The following is a 22,551-nucleotide window of genomic DNA, read 5'->3' on the forward strand; positions in this document are numbered from 1 at the left end:
CTGTCCCTTTACCTGCAAGCTAGATGTTCTCTGATCCCAAAACCACTCTAGGAATCATATTCCTCTCCCTTTTCTCTTACCACAGCATATTATTAAATCTCCCTCATTAAACTGGGAGTTCTTCCAGGGAAGGAATTATGTTGTACTCATCTTTACTGCCCTATAGTGCCTAGCCTAGGAATTAGAGTAAACTTTTAAAAATTATTCTGAATTAAATACTTTTTCTCTGCATTACAAAATACAAGTGGGAGTGGGGTGAAAACAGAGTACAGTGGGCAAGGCACTTAACTTGCATGATGCTAACCCAGGTTCGATCCCCAGCATCCCATATAGGCATAGTCCTCCCAGCACTACCAGGAGTGACTCCTGAGTGTGGAACCAGGAGTAACCCTTGAACATCACGAGGTGTGGCCCAAATACAAAGCAAAACAAACCAAATTTTAAAAAATAGACATACACGGGGGTAGGGAGGGAGATCTTTCAGTGCTCAGGTGACCAGGCAGTGCCAAGAATCAACCAAGTCTGACTGATTGAAGAGCAAGCACTGTAGTCTATTAAGATATATCCACAGCCCTTAAAAGATTTATCTGTATATGTAGAAGCAAGGGAATGTCAGTAAAGTTCATAACCAATTAGCTTTAGGTCTAACTAATAGCCTCAGATAACTCTCACTGCAGGTTTACAAGGCTCCTTAGGTCCTCTCATCTCCTGCCACCCACAATTCTCCAGATGCAGACATTCTTTCTTTACATATGTTAATATATTTGTCAAATTAGGGCAGGGGTTTGACTGGGCTACACCTGGCAGTGTTCAGGGATTACTATTTGCTCTGTGTTCAGGGATCACTCCTGGCAATTCACAGGAGCCTATATACTATACTGGGGATCCAACTGAAATCAGCCGTGTGCAAGTGACTTAGTGTACTATCTCTCAGACCCCATATTTGTTTGTATTTTAACAAATATCTGGGACAGGGATATGCTCAAAGGGCTTCTTTTTGCATGTTCTGCATGCAGGAGACACAGGTTCAATCTTGACCTCCAGGCCCTAAATCATCTCTTAAGCACTGCCAACAGTGATGCCCCACCTAGCACTGAACAGGGAGTAGCAGCCCCTGAGTACTTCTAGGTGTGGGCCAAAACCAAAAAGAAAAACATAGTATATACACACACTACTGTAAATCAGATCTTGTTGGTCTCAAAGGCATTGTAACTTTTGTTTTTACTTTCTTTGGAAGAGGCCTCCTGAGTAGTGATCAGGAACCTTGGGCTACTGTACTCCACCAATACTAGAACAACCTGGCCAGTTGGTTCAATGCTACTGTCTGGCTCAGGTCCAACAATGATGGGGCCACAAGAGTTACCCTGCTGGTGCTTAGGGACCTCTAGATCCTACTCCCAGTTCTGTGCTTAGAGATGATTCTCAGCATTGCTCAGGGGATCATGCAGAGCCAAGTGCAGGGTATGGAACCTGGACATGATATGGAACCTGGATACAAAGCATGCAATTAGCCTGCTGAGCTATCTCTTCATGCAGCCCTCCCCGCCATGTGGTTTGATTTTTTTTGGTGGAAGTGAAGGATTGGGCCACACCTGGAAGTGCTCAGGGCTTACTCTTGGCTCTGCACTCAGGAATCAGTCTTAACAGGTTTAAGATACCATACGGTGTATGGATTGAACCCGGGGGCTGCATGCCACACAACTGCCCTACCTGCTGTACTATCACTCCGGTCCCCACAACTCATGTCTTATTAAGATTTCATCTCATGTCTCTCCTTTGACGATATTCATTTTAAACTTTAACTATCAAATGCTGGATGTATTAGCCTGATTTTTTTTTTGGGGGGGGTTGGGTGTTCACTCATATAATGTTCCAACACCCATCCCTTCACCAGTGTACATTTCCCACCACCAATGTCCCCTGTTTCCCTCTCCCACCTTCCCCTACCTCTATACCAGGATTTTCTTTCCTCTCTCTCCCCTTCTCTCTCTCTCTCTTTCTCTCTCTCTCTCTCTCTCCCCCCCCTTTCCCTCTCTCCCTGCATTCTTCCCTCCCTTCCTCTCCCCCCGCCCATTATGGTATGAAATACATACACCAAAAGGTTATCAGGTATATCCCTTTACCTACTTTCAATACTCAGTTCCTGTCCACAGTGATCATTTACAACCATTGTCATACTAGTCCCTTCTCTATGGTATTAGCTTTAAAGTTTAATTCTCAAAGGACAATTCCCTTATTGCTAATTTACTAATCTATTTAGTCAACAAATGCTTGTATCTCTGATGTGCAATCCTCTGGTATTGATTAGGAATACCTAGTACTATATTGGCAAAATTTCTGTTCTCAGGAAGCAGACAATCCATTGCAGGAATTTTCAAGTTCTTAGCATTATCTCACTGTGTACAGATAGTGATAATCCCAGGTCTAAAATGCACTTGTCAAGCAATTTAACAATAACATTAGAAGAATAAAAAAGATTTAATGGCCTACAAAAAGAGCACTTTTTAATCAGATAGATTATAATCATTGTTTTCTGAAATGCGCTATAGCAATGAGTCCAAGAAGAGAAATTTCAAAAGAAGCTCACAGGACTGGAGAGATAGTGCACTTGCCTTGCACATGACTGGCCTGGGTCTGCTCTCCAGCACCACATATGGCCCTCTGAGCACCATCAGGAATAAGCCCTGAGTATCACCAGGTGTGGCCAAAAACAAAACTTAAAAGAGAAGTTCACAGGGCCAGAGATAGTACAGGGTTAAGGCACTTTCCTTATATGCAGCTGAAACATACTTGATTCCCAGCACCACATGGTCCTTGAGCACAGAGCAGGAAGCAGGCCCTAAATATTGTCTGAAGTGGCCCAAATCCTCCCAACCAGAATTTCTTTTTAAAGTTCACTATGTTTAAGTCACTGGATACCTGGGCCTCTGTCAGAGCTGGGATAGACACTAAATGGTCAGTAGGAACGGGGGACAACTGGAGGCTTGTATTATCTGGGCTTGTTTTTAGAAATAATTCATCTAATCATGAATTAAATGATAAAAGCCAACAGCCAGGAATGAATCTTATCAGGGAAAATTATCAGTGTTCAAGAACAAACTGAACAAATTCACAAGTAGATAAACACTGAGTCAGACTAGGAACAATAGGTTTTTGCTGCTACTGCTTTGTGGTTGCTTTTTCAGGTAGGTATTTTTTTTCTCTACATGTACATTGCAAAAAAAAATCTCAAAAAGGTAAGTATAAAGAGATAATAATTTTACTATTCAAAAATACACAAAAACATTTAGCTATTTATTTGTTCCAGGCTGTTCTCTATTATATAAAAGTATTTTCTTCTTTTCACAAAATTGGCACCATAGTGAATATGTGCTTCTGCATTCTGATTCTATTACTTAACATAGGCACATTTTTCCATATACTTATTCTTCCAAAATATGAATTTTGAGGTTGAATAATAGTCCATCATGTGGATATGCCATAATTTTACCACCATTCTATATTGGCAGGTTATAGCAATGTTTTGTAACAGAGAATAAATGTTATAAATGCATTCAAACACAAATATCTAAACATTTTCAACGCTTAGTTTTTTTGGCCATGATTGGGCATAATCCTGAATCTGTGCTCAAGAGTGATCCTTAGAGGTTTACAGTGCAGGCAGTTTGAACCAGTACTGGCAGCACTGTAGGGCAAGTACCATACCTCCTGTACTAGCCCCCTGGAGTCTAACTGTGACTTTTCATTATTTTATTTTATTTATTTTTGTTTTGAGGTCACACATGGCAGTGTTCCGGGCTTACTCCTGGCTCTGCAGTCAAGGATCACTCCTGGAAGACTCGGGGGACCATATGAAATGTCTGGGATTGAACCTAGGTCTGCTGCTTACAAGGCAAACGCCCTACCCACTGTACTATCACTCTGACTCCATATTTTATTTTTTGGTTTTGGGGAAACACCTAGAATTCCTCAAAGCTCAGTCCTGGTTTTGTGCTGAAGAATCACTCCTGGCAGGGTCCAGGGAACCATATGTGGTGCTGGTAATTGATTCCTCCATGTGTGCAGTATGCAAAACAAGTTCCTTACCCACTATACTTATCCCTCAAGTCCCACTGAGTGTGCTCTTGAGGCAAACTTCTATAAGGAAGTTTAAGGTTAAAGAATATGAACTTTTTGTTTTTGTCTATTTTGTTTGCTTAGGAGTCATTCTCAGTAGTGCTAGTGGACCACGTCATGTTGGAGATCAAACTCAGGGCTGTAACATATAGAGCGTATGCATGTGCTCTAGTTCTTTAACTAGGGATCACTGCCAGCTGTGTTAAGGAACAGGAGGGGGCCTGGGTCAGTCCCAGTGATGTGTTTGTCCAAGCAATGCTGGGGACTTCCAGGGCCACGCCAGTGGTGCTCAGGGGCCAATAAAGCCACATCTGGCCATGTCAGGATCTATCTCACGGCCTTGCACATGTTAGGGATGTACTCCCTGAGTTAACTCCCCGGCTCCAGGATTTTCTCATTTTAACCTTTAGTTTTTTTATTAGTAATAAGAATGAATATTTTAAAAAATTATAAAACATTTAAAATTTTTATTTTTGGTACTTTTGTCACATCATTCATTAGTGGTTTTAGGTGCTGGAGAGATGGTACAACAGTCTCCAGTTTAGGTGCTGGAGAGATGGTACAAAGCGCTTGCCTTGCATGCAATCCACCCAAATTCTATCACTGGCACTCCACGTGGTACACTGAGCACCTCAGGTGTCGCCCCAAACAAACAAAATGTTATGGTCTGGGTGACAGAGATGGCTTAAAGGGCAGAAGCAAGAGGGATAGAAACAGAATAATCTCTCTCATATGAGAAATATTAAAAAAAAACTAAGTAGGGAAATAACAAATGCTCAACGGTAACAGAAACAGAACTTATCTTCAGTACGAAGGTTACTATAGGGGAAGGTAGGGAAGGACAGGAGGAGAAACCAGGACAATGGAGGGAGGAGGACACTCATGGGGGGATGAAACCCTGTATCACTAACAGCATTACAAACCACAGTACCTAAAATAAAATTTGTTTTTAAATCTAAGGACCAGGATAATCTAGGTATCTCCCCTTTTATACCCTGCAGTCCCTTGTCCTGTTATCCACATATAACAGTTAAGTGAGAATAAAAAAATGGAGGCAGGAGCACCTGGTCTGCACATGGAAAATACAAGTTCAATCCCTAGCACCTTATAGTCCCCTTAGCAACAATGGGAGCAACCACCAAGCACCAGGCTAGGAGTTTCCCTGAGCACTACGGAGTGTGATAACCCCCACAAAATTGCTGTTTTTCTCTAATTGACATGGGAAAGCTCTAATAAACTAAAATAAGTAACACAGCTATCTGCCATTTGCTATATACATGCTTACTCAGTTTGAATACATACAGTTCTTGGTTCTTTCATGGTAAAAGTTCTAAACTCTTTTGAAAGACACTGGTGCAATCTCATCCTCACAATAACAACCCTGACAATATCACCTTCACACCGTCATATTTAATTTGTTCACTGGGGTGCTATTCTTAAATAATAAACTCAAGGGATATTAAATATTAGTTCAATAAGTCCACAATATTAACCAAGAGCTAGGTGAAAAATATGGAAACACTCAGAAATGTTTTTTTCTCACCTGTATTTAGAATATATCAAATAATAAGTGCTAATTATGGCCCAGGGTGAAAACCCTTCTTGGGTCCTCCAAAAGATCACTGGAAGGCATAGCAACAATAACAAAAAAGAACACATATTCTCAAGTAGGCAAACCTTGAGGAAGAATCCTCAATCTTATTCTTACTAGTGTGAGTGTAATCAAAACATCTTCTACCTTTTCTTACATATAAAATGAAATATAATGACATGTTTGAGGGTTTGAGTGAGGATTAAATAACATATGCAATGTTGGGCTGGGGAGAATGCTCAAAGGGCTCGTATTCATGTTTCCATGCTGGAAGCCCAGATGCAATTGCTCGCACAACGAGACCCCCTGAGTACCACCACTAGTGAGCCCTAGGTGCTGAGCCACAAGTACCCCTGAGCACTGCCAGGTGTGGCCCAAGCCTGCTCCCCTCCAAAAAAAATGTAGTGTTTATGAGTTTATAACCAGCAGCCTGGTAATGCAGAAATGCTCTTCAAGAATGTGAATTTCCTGCTCTCACAGTGTAACAACAGTTATTTAATTCAAATAATCTTACATAAAATGTTAGCTTGAAATAGTGAGCTGTCCCAGCAAAGCATCATCTGGGTAAAAATCATTTAGGTCAGCTTTCTGTTAACTACAATTTTCACTGTTATAATTATGCAATCTACAACCACCACTGCAAAACAATAAAAACTCCAAAGTTGATGTTACTGAAATTGCTAAATACAGTAATTGCTTGATTCTCAAAACCATGACCACCAATTCATTTAGGAAAGCAAAGGAAAACTTTAGAATTATAGTATCAAAAGGCTGATTAGTTATCCTAAACAGTGAGATAAGCCTTTTGGTCACTGCCCAGAATGGCATCATACTCAGAAGTCTTTCTCAAATTGCTGTTTTCTCACATACCATACTCTAAAAGAAACTATGTCAACAAAAACCACTGAAAGAAAGAAAAAAAAAAGCAGGCATTTTTTGACATTTATCCTACCTAGCTGATTCCTTACCAGTAATCTACAGGAGAAAAGTATATCTTATGAAATCAGTCCAAATTAATCCTCACCTTTCTTCTATGAAAAAAAAAAAAAAACAAGGAAACCATACTCCGTAAGAAAAGAAAGGAAAAGGAAAAGGAAAGTGAAGGGAATATGGTACCTCAACATCACGAGGAATGATGCTTGAGCACAGAGCAGGAATAAGCCTTATGCATCACTGGGTGTGATGGAAACAAAAATGGAAACAAAGTACTATTTACTAAGCACCTATGTTAAGAGTGTTGGACTACACAGGTCTGAGAGGTAATACAGCAGGTAGGGTGTTTGCCTTACATGTACCCAACCTGGGTTTGATCTCCAGCACCCAGATGGTCTCCTAAGCCCTGCTGGGAGTGACCTTGAACACAGAGCCAAGAGTAAGCTGTGAACACAGCAGATGTGGACCCAAAACAGAAACAAACAGACAAAAAAAGATGTATTGAGTGAAAACATCCAAGTCAAGGACAGCCTATCCAACTTTGAAACCTTTTCATTATATCTTCAAAAAGTATCAAAATGATGGTGCCAATTCTCCCGTATGAGAAAAAAATTAGATTTTGTTTTCCAAACAAAATAGACACATTAGCCCAAGGAACTAAAGGTTGACCAAGAGGATGACCTTTTCTGTTAATTATCAGATTGCTTTTCTATCTCCTACTAGTCTTTTAAATGAGCTGAAGAATTCAGAGTGCACCTCTTTTTTGAAAAATCTTGGGCTTTATTCCATACTGGAGATGCCCATTCTCTCTCTTGAACACGCATTTCCTCTTTTTCTCTTCCCTTATTTTTTTCTAAGATTTGGTTAATAAAAACTATCTCACTTCAAAAATAAATACATCTTAAAGAAAATGGTACCTGTTGACAACCACAGCACACTGAAGCAGAAGCAAGTATAAAACAGGTATAGGCCTCCCAAAGACTTCGTGAATGCCTGCCAACAAACTCCTGATAAAATCCAGGACGGAGGGGTTGGCTTAACTCCCAGCCTCTTCTCCATGATCTTCCAGATAGGCAGAACTAATACACTAGAAAGACAGAAAAAAAAATTATACAAAATAATTGATTCCTGGAAATGGGCAATGCTAGAGAATGTGACAAATTAGAGGGAAGAGATTTTTAAAGTTTTTCTTTCACTGCTTATCCCTGCCATAAGTTTTAAACCTGAGCTTTGACATAGTCTATAATTAACAGGATAAAAATACAGCAAGGGGAACGGAGAGATGGTACTGGGGTTAACTGCCAGCACTGCATATGGCCTCCCAAAACCCACCAGGAGAGGAGGCTCAAGAGATAGTATAATGGGTAGGGCCCTTGCCTAACAGACTGGAGTTCAATCCCCACACCCATTCCTCCAGGAGTGACCCTGAGCTTAGAGCCAGGAATAAGCCCTGAGACTGCTGGCTGTGCCTCCCATCCCCTCCCCCCACCCCCCACCCGCCACCCCCCACATACACACACGCACAAATCACCAGGAGTGATATCTGAGCACAGAGCCAGCAATAAGCACTCAGCACTGCTGGGTTTAGCCTCCAAACTCCAAAATTAAAAATCAAAGAACATAGCAAGAAAATTCATAGATAGCTTAGTGGTAGAGCACCTGCCTTGCAGGTATGAGGTCATAAATTTAACCCCCAACATTTCTCCATATGCTCAGTTTAATCCCAATAAAGGTCCAATCTTACAGACAAAAGAAAGTGCTGGGGCCAAAGTCACAAAGCTGTTAGTGGCAGAACTAGAATTAAAACTCAGATCTTTTTTTTTCCCAGATCGTATCTTCAAAGGTACTCCGAGGCGTGTGTGTGTGTGTGTGTGTGTGTGTGTGTGTGTGTGTAAATATATAAAGTCAGGGCTTACTCCTGGCTCTGTGCTCAGGAGTCACCACTAGTGGTACTCAGGGGACCATATGCAGTGCTGGGGATGAAACTCAGGATGGACATGTGCAAGCATCCTACCTGCTGTATTATCAGGCTCCAATATTTTTTAAGCCCCATTATTTAAAAAATTTTAGTGTGACTATCTTTAGGCAGAAAATGCACTCCCCAGTGTGCTGCTAACCCACCACTATTATGTTAAGTAAGTAAAGTAAAGTTTACTTACTATTATGTTAATACAGGCAAATTTACACTTTTCATTTTGAGATTTGGGCCTCATCCAGTAGTGCTCAGAAGACCATGCAGAGCTGGAGATCTCATCCAGAACTCTCACATGCAAAGCATGTACTCCAGTCCTTTGAGTTATTTCCCTACTCCCTAGGCTCCTAACTTATACTTTATGGGGTTTTGGTGTTTTTTGGTTTTTGGGTTTTTTTTTTTTTTTGGTTTTTGGGGTTACAACGCTCAAGACTTACTCCTGACTTTCACTCCTGGAAAGCTCTGGGGATCGTATAGGGTTCCAGGGATCAAATCCAAATTGGCCAGATGCAAGGCAAGTGCCCTGTTTGCTATACTATTGCTCCACTCCCACAAGTTGACATTTTAATGTCAACTCCCTGATCCCTAGAGTCAACTGCAATTCCAGGCTTGAATTCTGCACACCAACAAATATTTACACAGTTTCTAGCAAGGTATCATGATGGCTCCTCTGGAATCAAAGAGCTAGAGGATTTAGAACTCTTGAAAAAAGGGGGGAGCTGGAGCAATAGCACAGTGGGTAGGGCATTTGCCTTGCACGGGGCCAACATGGGTTCAATTCCCAACATCCCATATGGTCCCCTGAGCACCGCCAGGGGTAATTCCTCAGTGCAGAGCCAGGAGTAACGTAACCCAAAAAGCCAAAAAAAAAAAGAAAAAAGAAAGGGTAGGAGGGTAGATTTCCAGGCCAGAGACAGTATAAAAATTAAGGCACTTGCCTTGCATGTGGCTGACTCCCGTTCCATTCCCAACACCACAAGATCCCTTTAGCACCTCCAGAAAGGATCCCCAAGCACAAAACCAGCAGTAGCTCTCGAGCACTGCCAGGTGCCATTTGTGGTCTAAATCCAACCTCCCTGAACTTCAAGTGACTTGTAATCAGTTTCTTCTCTCTTACACAACTTTCCTATATTCTGTATATTTATATTCTATAATTATATAAACTTAGCAACATTTTTATGCTCTTGAGTTCCGAAGAAATGCAGAGTTGAGTTCCGAAGCAATGCAAAAATCTTCTGCCCTAAATGTGCACCTATAATCCCCATCCATCAATTAGCACAGGTTGACAGCTAGTACCCTCAGTCAGCACACAGGGAGATGGATTAGATCTCCAGCTCTGCATGGTCTTCTGAGCACTGCTGGATGAAGCTCAAATCTCAAAATGAAAAGTGTAAATTTGCCTGTATTAACATATTGCACAGGTTCAGTATCAATGCTAGCAAGAAACACACACACCTAGAGAACTGCAAAAATGAGGTATAGGCCACATAAAAGAATGCTCTTGATATTTTTCATGCAGGAAGACTGGATTCAATTCCTGGCACTGTATAACTGCTGAGCACCAAGGTGTGAGTTGCAGTTGCACTGAGCCACTTGCAATTCCCAAGCAGTAAGCTAGGAGTAGCCTCTGAACACCTCTGGGTGTGGACAAAAAAAAAAAAAAAACAACAAAGAAAAGGCTTTCACTGAGCCTTAGGTATCTGAAGGACATCTTTCTTTTACTTCCATCTATTCCTATTTCTAGTTGTTTTGAAGTTGCCTATGAGGGAGCAGGGGACAGAAAGGAGGTGTGTGGGCCAGTGACATGTTTAGGAGATTGTGAAATGGAGCCTAAGTTAGAAAGTATATCCAGCAACTGTTCTAGCCTGCCAAGATGGAATGGGTGAGTGTGCATGTGTATGTGTGTGTGTATGGATCTTACCCAATACATTTCTGCCTACCACAAAAGGATTTTAAACGCAAGGTGACTCAACAGCTGTCATCAATAGCATGACAGGTGGGCGAGAGAAGCATAAAAGAATGAATAGGTTTTGAAAACGGGAGTAATAAACACCATTGGATTAGCAAGTTGATTAGAAGTGCAAAAAAGTCTTACAAACCAAGCCTGAGAGAGGGAAAGTTAATTTCATGAACTCTCCCCACGTGTTATTCCTCTGAAACTTGCAGTTGCCTCAGGCACAAATCCCTGTTAGGGTCCAGGCAAAGGCTGGCTGACCAAAGGCAGGAACACAACACCAAGACCTAATAGGATTGTTACAGAATCAAAGGGTAACAACTCAGAAGAGAACACACACCCCCACAATACTTGACAAATGAAAATCTAGAAAAGCTCGCAATAGTTCTGGCATTTAGGGCGTTACAAGTACACCCGAAATAAAAGCACGCTCTGTTGCAGCAGCTGTTCAGACAGAGCAGGGGGTAATGTTTACTTAATACTTCAGGTTGATGGGGGATGTATCATAGTTCAGTCTGTCAGCTACATACGTAGAACTCCATTTATGTACAAAGCGATAAGATATGTTTGAACAACGAGAGAGCACGCCTGAAACAGTCTATTCAGCTGGTATGAGTAATCAAGAATAAAGCTCTTAAGGGGGGGGGGGGGGAACGGCTCAGATATTTGGGAAAGTTACAGAACAGACTGCCATGAATAGCTTTGCTTATATTTGCAGACTTTGTTTTCCAAATAGCTGGAAAAATGAACAGATTGTTCTGAGAGGTCGTCTTTCCAATTTGTCCCTAGCTTCAGTCTGTTAATCACACGAAGTTAAAGCGCTCCCGCTCTTTGCCTAACTCCATCTTTTGTGAGCCGGGAACCACCACCAAGCTTGGAGACCAGGCAAAAGCCATCCTGGAATCCCGCCGGCGGCTTTCTCCTTGGGCTTCCTTCGCGTCCCCGCAGTGCTCCCCGCTGTCACCGCGGGCTGCACTAGCCCGAGGTGGGGCACAATCTGCCCAGTCCCGAGCCGGGCTGGTTCCTCAGCCGAATTGACGCCGCCGACTCGGCCCCGCCCCCTCAATCTGCAGCCACTTTCCCTTCGGGTGTGGAAGACCCGAGGCCGGCGACAGACACGCGACGGGCGAAGCTGCGGAAGGCAAAGAAACTGGAAAAAAAAGCGCCCTGAGCCGGGTCCAGTCAGTCTGAGCGTCAGGGGTGGGAGGGAGCTGCACCGTCAGGCCCGAACCCCGAAAGAAGAGGCGGGAGGCGGGTGTTCAGTCAGAGACTCGGCTCTGCTTTTGCAGAGCCCGAAGCAGCTGGCTGCCCGAGCTCGGTCAGGAGCGCCACCGCTGGGTCCCGACACCCGGACAGCCGCCACCCCCCGGCCCCCCGCCCCCAAAGAGCCCATCCGCTCGCCCCTCCCCTGAGCTCAGGGTCCTCGGCCTGCCAGACAGCTGCCCCCGGCCACCTACCGGGGCTCAAGGCCACACAGCGGGACCCCGGCTCTCGGCGGCCTCCGCCTCCTCCCGGTCCATGGGGTCGGGGCCCCAACCTTCGCTCCCCTCACCCGGGGGAGGAAGAAGAAGGTAGTGCGGGGTCCCCACCCGGCCAGCTCCCTCTCGCCTCAGCCTCCCTGGACAGCGACGGCGACCGGAAACACCGCCTCCTCCCGCCTCACCGTCTCGACCCGGAAACACACGCCCCATGCTGGCCAAGCCCACCTTCCCCCGCCCCCCGGAAGCTCCATTCCAGCCGCGCGCCCGAGGGGGAGGCGGGCAGTGCTGCGGCGGAGAACGACGCACGAGCGCGAGATTCCGGACGCCCGGGCGGTCGCCCCTTGCTCTCCAGAGGCGCTCGGCTCCTTCGCGCGCCCCGCGGAAGCCCCCGGGCCCAGACTCGGGCGGTGCCCACAAGCAAGATGGCCGCAGCGGCGACACCCCCTACGGCTTAGCGCCCAGCCGTGCCATTGGCCAAGGCCCGGAGTGAAGCCGCCGCGGATTGGCCGAGAGCTCTGCGGGGGTGGGGGTGGAGCTGCAGCAGCCTGGAGCCCGGAGTGGGCAACGCGGCGTGAGCAGCGAGCGGCCCCAGGCTCCCGGAGCAACGAGCTTTGGAGAAGACTTCACCGCTCGGGGCCGCAGCCTGGTGAGCTCAGCCCCCTCAGGTCTCCCCTACTTCCCAGCCGGGGCCTCTCCGAGACGGTGCCGATCGATGCCGACAAACCTGGGGGACCCTATCGCGACTCCTTCGCGCCATATCGCGACATCACCGTGCCCTGTCGAGACTCCATTTTGTCACAGCCCTTTGCAATATTTATACCTATATATCTATATTTTTGCCCTGTCATCTTTGGGGGCTGTCCCATGTCGTGATCTTGCCGTGATCTCTCCGTGACATCACCGCGCCATCGTGAAGTGTGATCTCATCGCCGCCCTGTCGTGACTTCATCAATGTCGTGTTGTGACCTGGCTGCGGCGGGACAGGTGGTGACCGCCAGAAACCCTCCTCCCCTTCTCATCTCCCCATCTCAACAGCCCTGCTTCGATTATCCGGCTTTTGGATTCTCCGTTGTCCCGGGAGCTTCCCAGGACCGCTTCTTGCTTCTCCTGCCCCTGCTGGCATCCACGGGCTGACGGTGGGGTGGAGAGGGCGAGAGGAGAAAGAGTACAAGGGGTTAATTCTGCCGCCGCCGCCGCCGCCGCCGCCGCTTATGCTGCTGCTGCTGCTGTAGCTGCTGTAGCTGTGGCTGTGGCTGTAGCTGCTGCTGCTGCCGCCGCCGCCGCCGCCGCCGCCGCCGCCGCTGCTGCAGCTGCTGCCTGAGGGAGGGGAAGAAGGGAGACGAGGAGCCTGTGGGGGCGACTGAGAGCCCTGGCTAGAGGGGTGGGCTACCCAGGGGTCTCTTAGCCTTCCCTGGTCAGGCCCTTCACCCTCACTTCTGCTGAAGCTCGAGTCCTCCCAGAAGGGAGGGGAACAGAAACCTAGGATGCCCCCGTCCCTCGTGTCAGCCTGGGTCCGGATAATCGAACTTCCCTTTGCATGTCTCGGCTCCTCTGTCTGTCCTGCCTCCCTGTGTGCCTCTGTGGAAGAAGATAACCCTCCCCCCTTCCTCTGGTCCCTGGGGATCGCTGAACAGTGGGGCCAGTCCCCTCCCACCCCCAGAATCGGTTAGGAGAGCTGTCCAGCCGAGCAGCAGGATGCATGGTCCTTCCCCACTTTCTGGAGGTGACCTTGGACCAGGCTCCCTTCTTTATCCCTGAGGACTTGAGGGGCCAGCCCCTTAAAGGGGCTCTCCCGAGGGAGGCCAGTCCAGAGGTACCCCTCCCCCCATCCTCCCTGCCCTCTGCTAATCCCTCCCTCCCATCCTCCGCCTCCGCCCCCGCCCCCTCTCCTCCTCTGCAGAGGGGTGCTCAGTCACTCTTGTGTTCACAGTTGGGCAAGGCGGGCACCATGGCCTCGGATTGTGAGCCAGCTCTGAACTCATCAGAGAGCCGAAACCCCACCCTGGAGCGCTACCTTGGAGCCCTCCGTGATGCCAAGAATGACAGCGAGCAGTTTGCAGCCCTGCTGCTAGTAAGGAATTAATTGAAAATTGGGAGTTGGGAGGATTGGGTGTTGGGTGTTTCTCCTAAGAATGGGGTCAGCCAGTCCCCAGGGGGATATAGGTGTTTCTGGCAACCCTAGAGGCACCAAAGAAGCCCCTCTATGACTACCTTCAGACTCTGGCTTATTCCCTTGAGGCTCGGGACAAAGCAGAAAATGGGGGTGAATATGGCTTGTGGCCCCAAGAGCCTTGGAGGAAACTGCCTGGGTCTGCTCTCTGGGGCGTCCCGGAGCAGATGGGAGCTGACTCATATGTAACAGCAGCAGGTAGTAACTAGTGCAGAGTACTTGAGGCCTGGGGACGGTTGTTCTGGGGGTGGAAGGAGTAGCAGGACTGCAAGTAACTGCAAAAGGGTCCTGGGGAATGACTGGGAAGGCAGTAGGCAGGTGGAGGGTTAAAGGAGTTGATTTGGGGCTTTGCCCTGTTGGTGGAACCTGAGCTGGGGACAGCAGAGCAGGAGCTGCAGTGCTTGGGGGGGGGGGGGGGGGAGGTTGGTGTGTGGGGGGTGAAGGGAGGAGGGAGCAGAGCCGATGCTTGTTTGCCATGGCAACAGGGAGAAGGCTCCAGAGTCAAGGGCTCACACTGCAGAAGAGGAGGTGTTTAGGTGAAATGTAAGGGGAAATGTTTTGACAGGCAAAGCGGCGAGACACAGGAGCCATTTCCCTTGAGAAGGTGGCGGGAATGGATCAGAGACTTCTCTGGAGGGATCAGCTAGGAAGGGACCCTAAATCCTTGGAGGATTTTAAGCACTGAGTCCTAAGCCACTTCCAGCTGAGGTTGTGGGAATCTTAATTAGATGCCAGGAAGCACTTCCCAACTGACCAGGTAATGAAACAGCAGAACACAGTAGTTGAGGGGGACTAGATCTCCCATGGGGCTCATGGGAGGTGAAGCCCAGGGGTGCAAGGGTGGAGAGGGGAGTTCACCTCTCTCCTGGGAAAAGGAAAGAGCTAGTTAAGTTGACCTACGGGAGGTTTGCTGTGAGCCCCGTTATATAACCTGGCCCTGCTAATAGTGAACATTCTAAGGTTTTGCCACCTCTTCCTGCTGTCCTGCTGATAACCGATACCCCCCTTAGGTGACCAAGGCTGTCAAAGCAGGTGACATCGATGCCAAAACTCGACGGCGGATCTTTGATGCTGTTGGTTTCACCTTCCCCAATCGTCTCCTGACAACTAAGGAGGCGCCGGATGGCTGCCCTGACCATGTCCTCCGGGCCCTGGGCGTCGCCTTGCTCGCCTGCTTCTGCAGTGACCCCGAACTGGCTGCCCATACCCAGGTCCTGAACAAGATTCCCATCCTTTGCACCTTCCTCACAGCCCGGGGAGACCCCGATGATGCTGCCCGCCGTTCTATGATCGATGACACCTACCAGTGCCTGACAGCTGTGGCAGGCACACCCCGTGGCCCCCGGCACCTCATTGCTGGTGGCACTGTGTCTGCCCTGTGCCAGGCATACCTGGGGCATGGTTATGGCTTTGATCAGGCCCTGGCACTCCTGGTGGGGCTGCTGGCTGCTGCGGAGACACAGTGCTGGAAGGAGGCAGAGCCTGACCTGTTGGCAGTGTTACGTGGCCTCAGTGAAGATTTCCAGAAAGCCGAGGATGCCAGCAAGTTTGAGCTCTGCCAGCTGCTGCCCATCTTCTTGCCCCCGACTACCGTGCCCTCTGAATGCCTCCGGGATCTGCAGGCTGGGCTGGCACGCATCCTGGGCAGCAAGCTGAGCTCCTGGCAGCGCAACCCCGCTCTGAAGTTGGCAGCCCGCCTGGCGCACGCCTGTGGCTCCGACTGGATCCCAGCGGGCAACTCTGGGAGCAAGTTCCTGGCCCTCCTGGTGAATCTGGCCTGCGTGGAGGTCCGGCTGGCACTGGAGGAGACCGGCACTGAGGTGAAAGAGGATGTGGTAACCGCCTGCTATGCCCTCATGGAGCTGGGCATCCAGGAGTGCACCCGTTGTGAGCAGTCTCTGCTGAAGGAGCCCCAGAAGGTGCAGCTCGTGAGCATCATGAAGGAGGCCATTGGGGCTGTCATCCACTACCTGCTGCAGGTGAGGGCTCAGGCCCCTCCCCCCACCCCCAGGAGCCAGTGTGGGGGCAGCCCGAAGGCAAGGTAAAGGGGGCAGGACAGTTGATAAAAGCTGGTCCTGCAGCACGGCAGGGAGTAGTGTATGGCCGAGCCTCCCTCTCTCCCCCTCCCCGAGCCTCCACACAAGCACCATACCACACACCATATGTGCACTCACAGCACAGCACACACACAACACAGTAACCTCCCACTTACAACCCTCCCCCAGTACACACACACACACACACACACACACATACACACACACAGTCGGAGCAGTCTGTTCTGCTAATCTGAAGCATTGTTTTACACAGACAGAGGATCAGAACTGGTATTTCCTGGATCCCAGGTCCTGGGCTCTGGGTCCGTGGGTCCTGGGTCTCTGGGTTCTGGGTTCTGGGTCTCTAGGTCCTGGGTTTCTGCATCCTCAGTCCTGGGTCTCTGGATCTCTTGAGTCCTGGGTCCTGGGTTTCTGGGTTCTAGGTCTCTGGGTCTTTTAGTCCTGATCTCTGGATCTCTGAGTCCTGTGTCTCTGGTTCTGGATCTCTGGTTCCTGGGTCCTGGGTCTCTGGGTCCTGGGTCCTGGGCTCCCATGAGGCTATTCATGACACGTGGCTGCTTTCCCCCACATCCCCCCTCCCAATGTGAGTTAGTGTCCTGCCTGCCCCACAAGGGTTCACACACAATTCTGTTCTTTTTAGTGACCCGCCGCAGCCACTGAACTCACCCATGCATATCCCAAGCACTATGCCAGTTATGCCAAGTTCCTCATCTTTCTGAGAAGCTTGGGTCCCAAGGGGAGGGGACCATCACTCCCACTGATTGGACTATTGACATGGTAGCCAGTGAGTTATCCTCTTCTTCCTGGAAACAGCTGCTTCCTAGGTTACTTAGCTTTGGGGCTTCCTTCTTTGAGATACTCTAGAGTTTGGGAACAGAAGGATCTGGCTTGAGTCTCTGAGCTGGACTCCAGTGGGTGTGTCCCCACCTCAGACTGGATATTGGATTCACAGGGCAAAAGGAGGAGAGGCACCTGCCTTTGAAAGGCTGGTAGGCCAGGGTTGGTGTCATTGTATCATTCCTAGGCCAGGCAGAGGAGGACCTCTGGTCCTGCTCCATCTCAGGGCGAGGGTTCCTGTGATAACAGGTGGGGCAGGAGAAGCAGAAGGAGCCCTTCGTGTTTGCTTCGGTGCGGATCCTGGGCGCCTGGCTGGCGGAGGAGACCTCGTCCCTGCGTAAGGAGGTCTGCCAGCTGCTGCCCTTCCTGGTGCGCTATGCCAAGACTCTCTATGAGGAGGCTGAGGAGGCCAACGATCTCTCCCAGCAAGTGGCCACCCTTGCCATCTCCCCCACCACCCCAGGACCCTCCTGGCCGGGGGATGCTCTTCGGTGAGTTGTTGCAGCTTGTCCTGCCAGACGGTTCTAAAAAAAAAAAGTGGAAGACAGGGGCATCTCACCCTCCAGACTGGTCTGTGCCAGGAGCCTGAATGGTGTAGAGGATTGCCTTTGAGAATATTTCTTGGAGGGGGCGGAGGGGGCGAGGACTTGTTTCTACTTGCCAAACCCAGACTTTTCTATAAAAAGAACACTAGCCGAACTACCTGCCAGGCAATCCCCTTCACCAAAACAGTCTCTTTCGGTCCACCCAGCACATCTGTGACTTAAGTCTCAACCAGGTTATGGGGAGGGGGTAAGTGGGGAGCAGGGAGGTTTCAGGATCCTGTTCCCCGTCATCTCATGCCTCAGAGACCCAGATGGAGATCTGTGCAAACCAAAGCTTGTGCATTTTCTGCACTGCCTCCAGGCTGTGTCTTTCTCTCCAGCTTCTGTTTTTCTTATACGGGTTCCCCCAAGAAGGGAACCTTAGTGCCCTTGTCTTGTCCTGCCTTTCACCATTTGGTCCCTTTCACATCCCCAGACTCCTTCTACCCGGCTGGTGCCACCTGACAGTTGAGGATGGGCCCCGGGAGATCCTGATCAAGGAGGGGGCGCCCTCCCTTCTGTGCAAGTATTTCCTGCAGCAGTGGGAGCTCACGTCACCTGGCCACGACACCTCAGTGCTGCCCGACAGCGTGGAGATCGGCCTGCAAACCTGCTGCCACATCTTCCTCAACCTCGTGGTCACCGCTCCAGGGCTGATCAAGTGAGGCCGGGAAGGAGGGCCGGAGGAGCCCGGGGCCACTGCTCCCAAGTCACTATTCTGCTTCCCCGTGGCCCTGGGTTTCCATTAGTGTTAGGAGGAAAGGGTCTCACCGCAGCCCCCGCGGGAGGGTTTGGCCCACCCAGAGTGCTCCCCACCTGCCATGCATGGGCCTTACCCTGAGTTTTCATTTCTTGCCACACCCTGGTCTGGTGAAGCTGGGAGCTCCTGAGCTGTGTGTCCCAGGCTCAGAGCGGGTGGCTCTGCTCAGCACCCCGTTCCTCCTCTCTCCCCGCTGTCTCCCCAGGCGTGATGCCTGCTTCACGTCGCTCATGAACACACTGATGACGTCACTGCCCGCGCTGGTGCAGCAGCAGGGGCGGCTGCTGCTGGCCGCCAACGTGGCCACCCTGGGCCTCCTCATGGCCCGTCTCCTCAGCACCTCTCCAGGTAAGCCGGGCGGGCAGCCCTGGTGCAGGCAGTGCATCTGAATGGGTTTTCACGGTACCCTGGGCCTCGGTCTCCCCCTCGCAGAAAATGGCTTTTTTGCAGGATTTTCCAGTCAAGAGGAAGTCTCTGAAGTAGGTCTCCTTCCCTCACCCCACCCCACCCCACCCCACCTCCTTCCCAAAATGATAACATTCTCTTCCTTCTCGAGACTTTTAAGGCAAGGTGTGGTGGGTGTAAGCGCAGGCCTGCTGGAGGCACCGCGCAGGCACCTGGGGTCCCCTGCAGCCCGGAGACTGAAGCCCGGTTGTCAGGTGGGGCCGCCCCCAGCGCCCTGAGTCAGAAGCCTGACTCCCTCCATTGAGGTTTTTCCCTCCTGCCAGACCTCAGAGTGGGGCTCCTGGCATCTACCTGGTCCCCGCCCCTGCCCCACGCCAGCGGGGTGCGGGGGAGGGGCGCCCTTGCCAGCCCTCTGTGTCTCCCACTTTGGCCGTGGGTGTCTGCTTGGGTCCCTCTGTCCCCGCCTGTTCCCTGTGCCCCATCTGTCAGGTTGGAGGAGCTGAGCAGATGCCCGGGAACAGGGTGTAATGAGCCCGTACCCTCAACTGCCTCCGTGTTCCCTGTGTGGGGATCCCATCAGGGGACCCAGTCTGAGAAGGGGAGGTGTCCCAGTGGACCGTGAGTCCCGCCTTGCCCCCCAGCACTCAAGCCTTCCGGTAGAGCGCCAGCCGCGAGGGCACCCTCAGAGGTTAGACTTAACCAGCTTAGACTCTGCTGGCCTCCCCGAGAGTGCTTGCAGTGGGCAGTGGGGGCAACCCTCTGCCCTTCTCCCCGCCACTCCCACCCTGGCCGGCATCGGGGAAGAGGGCAGGGTTGGGTGCAGCAGCTGCCCCCCCAGGCTCAGGCCCCCTACTGCACCCCCCTTCCCTTGCAGCTCTCCAGGGAACACCTGCCTCCCGGGGCTTCTTCGCGGCTGCCATCCTCTTCCTGTCGCAGTCCCACGTGGCCCGGGCCACACCTGGCTCAGACCAGGCGGTGCTGGCCCTGTCCCCCGACTACGAGGGCATCTGGGCCGACCTGCAGGAGCTCTGGTTCCTGGGCATGCAGGCCTTCACGGGCTGCGTGCCGCTGCTGCCCTGGCTGGCCCCGGCCGCCCTGCGCTCCCGCTGGCCGCAGGAGCTGCTGCAGCTGCTAGGCACGGTCAGCCCCAACTCCGTCAAGCCTGAGATGGTCGCCGCCTATCAGGGTGTCCTGGTGGAGCTGGCCCGGGCCAACCGGCTGTGCCGGGAGGCCATGCGGCTGCAGGCAGGTGAGGAGACGGCCAGCCACTACCGCATGGCTGCCCTGGAGCAGTGCCTCTCTGAGCCCTGAGGGGTGACCACTGGGGACATACCTGGGGGCAGGCAGCTAGGGAAGGAGGGAGGAGGCATCTTCCCTGAAGCCCCCAAACTGGACCCCCCCTCCCTAAACTTTCCCTCCCGAAACACCCCAGCTTTCTGGCTTTTTCGAGGGCAAGGGCACAGTTGCCTACCCCTCACGTGTAAGGAACCGCGTCCCGCCCCCTGGGTCCCCACACAGGGGCAGGGATCGGCTTGGAAATCCACGTGGCTGTCCCCGGCCAGGCCAGGGGAAGGTTGGAGTAGCCCCCAGGGAGAGGGGTGCAAGGTGTTAATTGTGCCTGATGTCTGAGGCCCCAGGGGGGGACAGGGCTGGCAGGAGCTGGCTGCCTTGGCCCATGTGCCCTGCCGGCCAGGGCGTGGGCTCCCCTAGGTTGTGGTGCCCCCTCTGGCCTCATGTCCTTTAATTGGCCCCCTGGGCAGAGAGTAGGCTCAGGGCGTTGACATTGCAGTTCTTCCTGTCAGCTTCAGTAACCCAAGGTCTGAGCTGCCCCGCTTTCCAGGGAAATGGGCAGCAGGCCTAGTGGGCGTGGGGAGACCTTCCACCCGAGCTTCCCGAGGGGACCCAGGAGTCCGTGCACCCTGGTCTTGAAGCTTTTGTGTCGTGTTGCAGCAGAGTGACGCTGGGGGTTGGGGGGATATTTATTTTGCCTGTCCTTATCCCTGCTTGGACACCTGAGCATCTGATCCCTGTTCCCCTGGTTGCCACCTGGCCAGGCTGGAGCCAGGAAGTGGAGGGACACTTCCCCCAGAATCCGCATGTTTCCCTAGTGACTGCACCCCACTGCCATCGTGGTGCCTGGCTTTAATTCCACCCCTGCTTATGACTCCTGCAGAGAGACGCGACTGGCGGCTCCAGCAGGGACGCTACCTTTCTTATGAACCCCAGGGGACACCCCCCTTACCTGATCCCTTGCTTTCCTCCCCCCTTCCCTCCCCCAGTGCGTTCTGTGATCGCCAAGTTCAAAGCTGTGCACATGTGGACACTCAATAAACGTTCTACTGGTGACAAAATGGCTCCCATGTAGTCATTTCTCCCGTTGTGGCAGCAGCTAGTATATCCCAGAGCCAGGACTCCACACTGAGCACCGGACTTTTGGGCCCATTCCTCCATTGCTCGAGCAGGTTTGCTAACGCAGAGGTTGATGTACCAGGCTGGGAGCTGAGGGGAGAGAGAATATTCCTCTGTGCCAGCAAGCAGTTGCAAAAAAGTATGACCACATCCTCCCCATTTAAAAAAAAAAAAAGTCAGAATCTTCTTTTTGGGGCGGTTGAGAGGTGGATAGGGATTTTGTTTTTATTGTTCGTGAGTTCGTTCCCAATGGTATTCAGAGAACCAGGTATGAAACTTGGCCTGGGCTTGGCTACAGGCAAGGCAAATGCCTTACCCCTGTACTATCTGGCCCCGGCTGTCAAATTTTTTTGTTTGGTTTTGGCTTTGGGGCCACACCCAACAATGCTCAGGGGTTAGTTACTCGTGGCTCTGCACTCAGGGATCACTCCTAGTGGGCTCAGGGGGACATTATAAGATGCCAGGGATCGAAGCCCAGTCTGCTGCGTGCAAGGTAAGTACCTTATCCGCTGTACTATCTCTCTGGCTCCTCTGTCAATTATTTTAAATTAAATCATTACTATCTCAAATATCTATAGGCCAAATGTGGCTTTTGGGCATCCAGCTGTTCACTTCTGTTAGCACAGCGGTAGGGCATTTGCCTTGCACGCAGCCAACATGGCCGACCCGAGTTCGATTCCTCCGCCCCTCTCAGAGAGCCCGGCAAGCTACCGAGAGTATCTCGCCCGCACGGCAGAGCCTGGCAAGCTCCCCGTGACGTATTCGATATGCCAAACACAGTAACAACAAAGTCTCCGATGGAGACGTTACTGGGCCCGCTCGAGCAAATCGACGATCAACGGGAGGGCCTTTACCTTTACCTTTACCAAGTACAAAGGGGCTGAGAATTTGAGAATTGGGACCCAAGAATTCACTGCCCCACCTGAGCCAAAGCTGTCAGATCGGAACTCTTGCCCACACTCCCTGAAACCCTTTTCCATGATGTTTCCTAGATCCATGTTTCCCAAAGTAAGGAATACTGCTCCCCAGGGAAAGACTGGGATATCCAAGGCAGTAGTAACTTCAAAGTTTGTTCACTCCTGGAAGGGCGACACTGAGCGGTTTTGTTCTGTTTTTCTGAGAAGAGACTTTCAGGCCAAACAGGTCTGGAAGCCTGTGATCTAGGTCCTCAAACCTCCAAGTGTTCACTGAGTTCAGGTCCATATGGTTATGTGTCAAGAGGAAGATTCATTGGATGGTCTTAGCATAGATTACCTGGGGTAATTACGTGCCCTCAAGCAGC

General features: G+C 50.6%; 2 protein-coding genes across 4 annotated transcripts in view; one reads left to right on the top strand and one right to left on the bottom strand.

The window, feature by feature from the left end:
• KIAA0319L (KIAA0319 like) overlaps positions 1-12,405 on the bottom strand; it is a 120,195-nt gene extending 107,790 nt beyond the window's left edge. Inside the window, exons 1-2 of one of the 2 annotated variants that reach the window (XM_056123035.1) lie at positions 12,273-12,405; positions 7,558-7,727 (exon numbers count right to left, since the gene is read on the bottom strand). In XM_056123035.1, coding sequence (XP_055979010.1) covers positions 7,558-7,727; positions 12,273-12,298 — 196 coding nt within the window. In that variant the 5' untranslated portion in view covers positions 12,299-12,405. Of the gene's footprint in view, positions 1-7,557; positions 7,728-12,023; positions 12,242-12,272 lie in introns of those variants that run through there. The other variant, XM_056123036.1, reaches the window with a different exon arrangement.
• A 146-nt stretch (positions 12,406-12,551) lies between these two features.
• NCDN (neurochondrin) lies at positions 12,552-21,211 on the top strand. 2 transcript variants are annotated; one of them, XM_056123040.1, is made up of 7 exons: positions 12,552-12,693; positions 13,978-14,118; positions 15,228-16,196; positions 17,361-17,602; positions 18,132-18,356; positions 18,661-18,803; positions 19,735-21,211. In XM_056123040.1, the coding sequence occupies exons 2-7, from the start codon at positions 13,996-13,998 to the stop codon at positions 20,169-20,171; spliced, it is 2,139 nt and encodes a 712-aa protein (XP_055979015.1). In that variant the 5' UTR covers positions 12,552-12,693; positions 13,978-13,995; the 3' UTR covers positions 20,172-21,211. The 2 variants fall into 2 exon arrangements, with proteins under 2 accessions (XP_055979015.1, XP_055979014.1); XM_056123039.1 differs by having other exon boundaries at positions 12,654-13,031.
• Positions 21,212-22,551: the final 1,340 nt, after the last annotated feature.

This window comes from Sorex fumeus, unplaced genomic scaffold, assembly GCF_029834395.1.
Source record: "Sorex fumeus unplaced genomic scaffold, SorFum_2.1 ptg000047l, whole genome shotgun sequence".
NCBI lineage: Eukaryota > Metazoa > Chordata > Mammalia > Eulipotyphla > Soricidae > Sorex > Sorex fumeus.